The following is a 7,692-nucleotide window of genomic DNA, read 5'->3' on the forward strand; positions in this document are numbered from 1 at the left end:
CAAAGCTGTAATGTTGATCTGTCTTGTTCTGTAACTTGCATGCCTCCTAAACTCTGCTGTTGTTGTCTCTTCATCCCAACCTAAGCACTTTTTAGTTAGAGCATAAAGTTGTGCCCAACTTAACTGCTTTGTGTAGTTAAACTTCACAGCTGTGCCTTGGTCGGGAAGGTTAAGAATCTGCACAACATCATCCGGAGTAATCGTCATCTCCCCAAACGGCATATGGAAAGTATCGGTCTCAGGATACATTCTCTCCACGAACGCCGATATGGCCACACGATCATGTTCCAACAATGAATTCTCGGCGGCATTAGATAACCCCGAGTTGGAAACAATTGACTTGAACCTTTCACATTCACCGGATAAAGGCCACGCAAGCATTTTTGTTGGTGCGGAGGTAGGTTTGAGTAGACGGACCGCATCTTGATGATCCTATTAAAGTACATAAAAAAATCCTTAATACAAATATTACGATATAACACATAGACAATACATTAATAAAAAATAGTAATTTATTACCTCAGTTTCGTATATTTCTCTGGCCCATGAGTCTTTGTATCCAAATAGCAATTTTCCTCCATCCGCCGGTAGCCCAAGGATTGTGCCTGCTGGAATACCCTTCTTCTTCAAGTGCTGAGGGACAAGATGTGATGCTTTCTTAGCAATATCCTTCTTTACACCATCTTTTCCTTTTTTGGCTTTTTGGGTACCACTTGGTTGTCCTTCTTCTTCTACTCTTGGCACTGGATCAACTGGTTCAATTTCATGGTGGGGTGTAACTTGTGGAGCAGTTGGTTCTTCACTTTGTTGAGCGGCTTTTTCAACACTTGGTTGCACCCCTTGTTCACTGCCTTGTTGTTCTACACTTTGTTCAGCACTTGGTTGCACTCCTTGTTGACTGCTTTGTTCTTGTAAGCTTTGTTGAGCACTTGAATTATCTTTGTCACTCCTTTCCCTCCTAGCACTAGCTGTCACTTTCTTCCTCCTTTCTCGACTTTGTCTAAACAACAAAGAAAGGAACAATATTTACAAACTATACAATCGGAAGTCAAAGTATGGAAATATAACCCGAATGTACACATTCAGACGTAAAAAGAGACATACTGTTCCCGAATACAAAACAATCGAAAGCTAACTAAACATATTTACAACCGAATATGCATCAATTGGAGTTCAGAAGCTCTAAATTTTTCATCCTACACAATCGGAAGAAAAAGTACAAAACTATAACCCGAATAAACAAATTCGGAAGTAAGAAGACACATATTTTTCCCGAATGAAAAACAATCGGAATATAACTAAACATGTTTACAACCGAATATTCATCAACTGGAGTTCAGAAACTCTAAAATTTTATCCTACACAATCGGAGGTACAAAACATTATATTGTCTTCTGAATAAATACTGGCCCCAAAATGGGATTTTTCCTATATCAGAAATTTTGAGATTTTTTCAATATATATATATATATATATTCGGTAGTGAGTGTACTTCCGAATACTCTGTGTCTACTTAAATATATTCGGGAGCCAAAAAATTCATTAAACTACCGATTATTACCAGTTTGTATCCAGAAAGATATGACCAACAATATTCGTCCGATAACCATCAAATATTTCTCCCGAATACTGTCGATGTTCTTGAGAAATGAAGAACACGACTACATTCGGAAGTAAATAAGCATGAATATCGCCCGAATCTGGATAAATAACCGAAAACCCTAGAATTTTTTTTTCTCGATTCGTCGAATTAAAGCGAAATAAACCCCAAAAATGATAGATTCTTACCTAATTTGGGCCATTTGAAGTTGACGAAGTGTTTGACTATCGGAATCGCAACCACCAACTACATCGACGGGTACTTCTTCTTCGCGTTCTTCTTCATTTGCAGCAACAATTTCTTTATTTCTTGCTAAAATCCCAATCTTTGGATCGATACCCCGAGCAACGTTTTTGGTTCTAGGTCTGTGGGTTTCATTTCCCTTATCCATTGTTTTATAAACGAATCGACGATGTTTTGATTTTACGATTCGCTGCGATGTTTCGGTTGAACACAAGAACGAGGGAAAGTTTTTTTTTCTTCCACAATCGGAAGATAATATGAAACTGGAAGAAGAAGAGTTGAAATGAGTAGAATCTTTTTTGATTTGGTTTTTATACAGTTTTACCAGAAGGGCATTTATGTAACTTCAATATCATATAGGGTACCCCTTAACTAGAGTATTTGACTGGGTATAAATTGATGGCCCCTAAATTCTTTCGGGTGGCCCCTAAAAACGCGAGGCTAAAAAAATGGTCTTTGGATGTTATTTTGTTTTCCTAACATTGCACTAAAAAGTGGTTCAAAAGCCCACATAAATTAATGATTCATTAATTTCATCGACAAGTAAGGCTTTTACAAGTAAAACAGACATCGAGCAGCTTGAGCATCACCATATTTTGGATTACTATAAGAATGAGTGCCCGTGGAAGCTGTTGTTGTTCATCTCGGTTCTGCTTGGTACTAATACTATGGATGTCTGTTTTATTTCGGAAAAACGTACTTGTCGATCAAACCAATGAATCATATGTGCGGGATTTTGAATAGTTATTTTAGTGCAGTGTCAGGAAAACATCCAAAGAGCCTATTTTCAAATAACCGTGCCACACAACTAGTAATGCAAAACACGCTTCACCGTTTATGTACTTATGGCATATATATCAAAATGCGGCGAAGCATCTTGCAGATGATTATCGCAGACAATCATTGAACAAGATTTTTAGCGGCATTTGTGTATATATGCCATAGACACAATCGGTGATGTGTGTTTGGCATTATCTGTTGTATCACATTGCAAATTGCTTGTGTCTGGTCTGAAAAAAATGGAATGACATTCAAGAATTATTCAAAAGCCCACATAACTGATTTAGTAATTTCATAACAAGCAAGGCTATTACAAATAAAACAGGCATCCCATGGTAATCGAGGCTCACAAACAAAGCACAAGGTTACACCATACTTATTGGTCCGAAATGTTGTACCGATACAAATAACTACAACAAAAAACCTGAAATATAGTTTTGATTTAGCATCTGCCAAAACAAATTACAAGCTTGGTTATTTCCGTCAACTTGCACTTTGTAAGAAAATGCTGGGTTTTCTTTATGCATGCCTTTAAAATAGTTAAGAGCAGCTTGTGCATCACCATCTTTTAGATTCAACTAGTTTCTACTTTGTTCTTCATCTTTCTACCTTGGAACTTATAGGATAAGTTATTTAGAAATTTCTATTGCTATTTAAATTAAGAGCAGCGTCTTCTTAGGCAGTCATATTAGTTTTGGCTGAGCCTTGTTCTTTTGTTGGCCATCAAGATTTTCATTGACTATAAGGAAGGTTCAAAAATCATAATTAAGAAGAAAAAAAATAACTCAGATTTAAGGTTATAGATGTACAAGCCATTTATGAATTCTCCAAACAGGAAGAGTTAGCTCAAGCCGTGTGATTGTGACATGGACAGATCACCACTCGTCATCCATCCTTCTTGAACTTGAACTGAATATTGCAAATGCCATAATACATCTTCTATTGATGGTCGCTGGCTAGGATCTTTTGACAGACAGTTTACTGTGATCTCCACTGTTGTTTTCAAAGACCCAAAAGAATAGGTACCGCGAAGTGAAGGATCAGCCACTTCTCTTAGTAGTAGTTGCGATGAGGCGTTTGTCAAGGCATCTTCCAGCTGGCATAATTAAAGTCAGAACACAAAATTTAGTTCAAACGACTGTAATGTGAAACATACTATCTGGCACTCCAATGTTACTTTTATACTGATTCGGTATGCTTAATGCGAGAAAAAAAGTTAAGAATGTACCTGAAGTCTCTGGGCTTCCACTTCATCCTGGGAAGTGGATGATTTACCGGTGATAACTTCCACTAAAATAACACCCAGCCGATAAACATCGTCCTTCTCGCCATCTACAGCTCTGCAATAGAGGAATACAAAAACCGTTGTTCACAAACCCATGAATTCATATATCACAATTTGGGTGTAGGATCACTTCTAATGGAGTTATACGGATAGAATGAACATACCCATCAAGGCGCTCGGATGATTCTAGACCTTTGAAAGGGCTTTCTGAGCCTACCTACAAGATTCAAGAAGCAAATATTATTAATCAAGGGTGCACCCTTAGCAACCAAAAACAGGTAACCTTAAAGAATGTCTGAGATTAAAATTTTAAACTCAAAATGGAATAAACTAATTTTGGACTTACAACAAAAGGTATGGGCAGAAAATATGTACTGATCTTTGCTGTGAGATTTTCGTCTAATAATATGTTCTCTATTTTCAGATTGTTTCCAAAGATACCCGGTGTAACTCCAGTATGTAAGAACTGTATTCCTCTTGCCACACCGACAGTAACCGCCATTCTCTGAGACCATTTCATAGCTTCTTTCTTCCTCCAATCTGCAAAGCAACGAGAAGCAAGAGTTATACAGTGTGATAAACTGCAATATCTCGTTTCCTGAAGAAAAAAAAAACAGTTTAAAGTCTTTTTACCAGTAAGATGACTGCGTAGTGTCCCATTTGAAACAAATTCAAAGATAAGGAAGATTGTAGTTGCCCCATTAGAGTATTCTTGATGATTAATCACACAATGTCCAAGAAGGCTAACCAAATGTCGATACCTAAGCTTTGATATCACTTCCATGTGTCTCAATAGGCTCTGAGACGAATGTCCTGGCATTAATCTTAAACATCTCACTACGACCACTGAACCTTCTCTTAGCCTACCCTTGTACAGCTGAAAATAGAATTTGCAATAGCATTGGATTAACCTATGAACTAAACCCACATCATTATAAATTTTTGCTCAGATAAAGCATAAAATTTTTGAGCAAAGACATTTGTTAACTTTGCATACCTGACCCTGAGACCCTTCTCCCATCAAATTTGCCGGGTCGAAGTTATTTGTTGCTTCCTCAACTTCGTCGAAATCGAAAACATGATACTCTGGGAGCCCAAGTGCACCCACTCTCATTGCTGGAGATACATGCCCTATCAGAAAACAAATTCATGTTAAGTCAATGACTCCTACACGAACAAGAAACAATCAACAACAAAGGAGACACAAAACTGAAGACATAATTACGACACGAAAAAGAGTCTTACTTGCATCAGTGAGGAGTTGGGGTGAGAGCCTGAGAGAGGAGTCTTTTCTAACATCTGCCTTTTCATATATATTGTGTTCTGTCGTCTCTCTTCCTTTTCTCCGAATTATGATGAATATTAACATTCCTAGAATCCCCATGGCTCCGATGACGCAGCCGATAATACCAAGCACGAGCCCGATTTTGATACCTGATGCTTTCTCCTGGACCCTTAATGGAGGCTTCACAGCTAATGCTTCCTCATGGCAAAAAGAATTTGGATTCTGAAACTTCAAATTCCCATCAGCCAAACAGTTCCATGAATACAAAACAACACAACTCGACGAATTAGATTCAACGCATAACGGCAACTTCCCACTCAACAAATTATGCGAAAGATCAACAAACTCGAGTTTACCGCCGCAGGAAACATCCGCCGGAAAAGTGCCCGTGAGTTGATTCCCAGCCACATTTAAGTACTCAATTGATTGCAATGAAACCAAATAAGGTGGGATTCTCCCAATAAAATGATTAAACGAGACATCAAATTTCTTCAACTGATCAAATCCTTTGAGTTCAGCAGGAATCAAAGATCTAAATGAGTTGTTCTTCAACAAAATGGTTACAACCTTGTTACTCATAGAAGGAAACTGAAATCCTAAAGCATTACTACTCAAATCCAATTCTTCTAAAACTCTCAACGGTTTAAGATCCGGAACAGATCCATTGAACAAATTATCAGCCAAAACAAGACTCTTAAGATTCTGCAACCTGTTTACACTCCCCGGAATCTCTCCGGTAATGAAATTAGAACTCAAATTCAATACTTCAAGCGACTTAAACCGACTAATCTTCGGCGGCAGCGGACCCCGTAATCCCACCGATACTAATGATAAAACCTTCAAACTGGAGAGCTTAGTAAGAACAGTGAAAAATGAATCAATCGAGAATCCAGTTGACAGTGAAGAAGAAGATTCAGTAGAAGAAGAAGTTCTAGTTCTGTTACCAACAATGGATAGTTCAGTTACATGGTTTCCTGAACAAGTAATTGTAAGAGCGTCTGTTGAAGGTAAGGTACAAAAATCCGTCCAGTTTGTAAATGTATCAAGTGATGGCGGATACTCTAAAACTTTCTGGATTTGATGTAGAATTCTGTTTTCTGATGGACTCAATTGACTCAATGAAGTACCTGGAAGTAGAACAAGAACTAGTGAGAAGAAGACTAAGAAAATCAAGTTTTTCATTATGAAAATGTGGTGATGATCATCAGAAAACTTTGGATTTTCAGTGTAAAGAGTTTGTTATATGATGAGGAATGGAGAAAAGTTTTTCTGTTTTTTGGTAATAAATGAATGGCATTGAAAAAGGGGAAGTGGTGATGAAATCATTCTTTAAAGAATGATGAGCTAGAGTTTCAGAGAAAAGGGAGTAACTGAGTCCACGCTACACACTGACTGAAAAGTCAACAATCAAGACAGCTAGAATGAGTAAGATCTACGGTTATCGATCGACTTAAGTAGGAGTAACGCGTCGTCACGTGCCGTACGTGTGCGGATGGTTGAATCCTCTAACTTTATCGGAAATGACAGCCGTATGCCCTAAAATTTATAGTTACACGACCCTACGCCAGTTTACACGTCGCGTGTTTTGCTGCACGAGACAGGTTGATTTTGCACGATATACAAGAATTTGTCCGTTGGATGTGATGTAGTCGACAGCCATAAATGAACGGCTGTGGATGATACGGTGGATCGTCTTGTACCAGTGATTCGTTTCGGTGAACAGCAACGACGGGACCGATGTCAGTCGACACTGACTAATGTTTACTGTTCTATAGTACTATATGGTATTATTTTCTTTTTGGTTCACTTTCCCGTGGTTTTGTTGGTTCCACCACAAATTCATTCTTCTTTCAGGAGATCCTTTTTGTCCTTAGGTTCTTACCATTTCTCGGTGTCAGGGCGCTAATATTATTTCTTGGGTTCACTTGCCACATAGAGGAGAGTATCCGTAGATCTCACACAAATACAGATTAGCAAATACGCCTATGCAATATAAAGATGGGCTGCCGTTTGAGCCACCAACTTGGACAACGAATAACATCCAATGCCCCCAACCATGGTCCAGATACACGAGGTCGATGGACCATGATAGCTTTACTAGTACTGATGTGAGACATTCCTATCTCAAAAATGCTTATATCCGTCATAAAAATAATGAAATGTAGCCGTCCCTTGATAAAGTTCAAGGGTAGTCTCCATAATTTAAGGGATATTTTGATTTTGGTGCCCACAAAATGGTATACCTTTGTGTTTGGTGCCTAACTTTGTCCAACTTTGAGTTTGGTGTCCAGTCAATCAATTGACTTTGTTTGACCGTGTTGACCATCCATTTTACACTTAAAATTGTGAAATGACTAGATGAATGCAGGAAAGTTATTTGTTGGCCAAGAATGGTTGAACGTAGATGAATGCAAAAATTATTTGAAGGACCTTGAATTTTACAATTTTAAGGGTAAAGTGGATGGTCAACACGGTTAAACAAAGTCAATCGGTTGACTG

At 38.2% G+C, this 7,692-nt stretch overlaps 1 protein-coding gene across 1 annotated transcript; it reads right to left on the bottom strand.

Annotated features, from left to right (window-relative positions):
* Positions 1–3,275: 3,275 nt before the first annotated feature.
* LOC113331492 (probable LRR receptor-like serine/threonine-protein kinase At1g14390) lies at positions 3,276–6,571 on the bottom strand. Its single transcript, XM_026578200.1, has 7 exons — positions 5,154–6,571; positions 4,906–5,039; positions 4,542–4,785; positions 4,255–4,448; positions 4,073–4,125; positions 3,852–3,963; positions 3,276–3,719 (listed from the first exon to the last, which is right to left on the bottom strand). The coding sequence occupies exons 1-7, from the start codon at positions 6,373–6,375 to the stop codon at positions 3,465–3,467; spliced, it is 2,214 nt and encodes a 737-aa protein (XP_026433985.1). The 5' UTR covers positions 6,376–6,571; the 3' UTR covers positions 3,276–3,464.
* Between the last annotated feature and the right edge of the window lie 1,121 nt (positions 6,572–7,692).

The sequence above is a fragment of the Papaver somniferum genome, unplaced genomic scaffold (assembly GCF_003573695.1).
Source record: "Papaver somniferum cultivar HN1 unplaced genomic scaffold, ASM357369v1 unplaced-scaffold_125, whole genome shotgun sequence".
NCBI classification, from domain to species: Eukaryota; Viridiplantae; Streptophyta; class Magnoliopsida; order Ranunculales; family Papaveraceae; genus Papaver; species Papaver somniferum.

Coding starts and splice junctions, on each gene's coding strand:
- LOC113331492 (XM_026578200.1), bottom strand. CDS start 6,375: ATGAAAAACTTGATTTTCTTAGTCTTCTTCTCACTAGTTCTTGTTCTA. Junction 4,786..4,905: donor GAGAAGGGTCTCAGGGTCAG/GTATGCAAAGTT, acceptor TTCTATTTTCAG/CTGTACAAGGGTAGGCTAAG. Junction 4,449..4,541: donor ACTACGCAGTCATCTTACTG/GTAAAAAGACTT, acceptor GTTGCTTTGCAG/ATTGGAGGAAGAAAGAAGCT.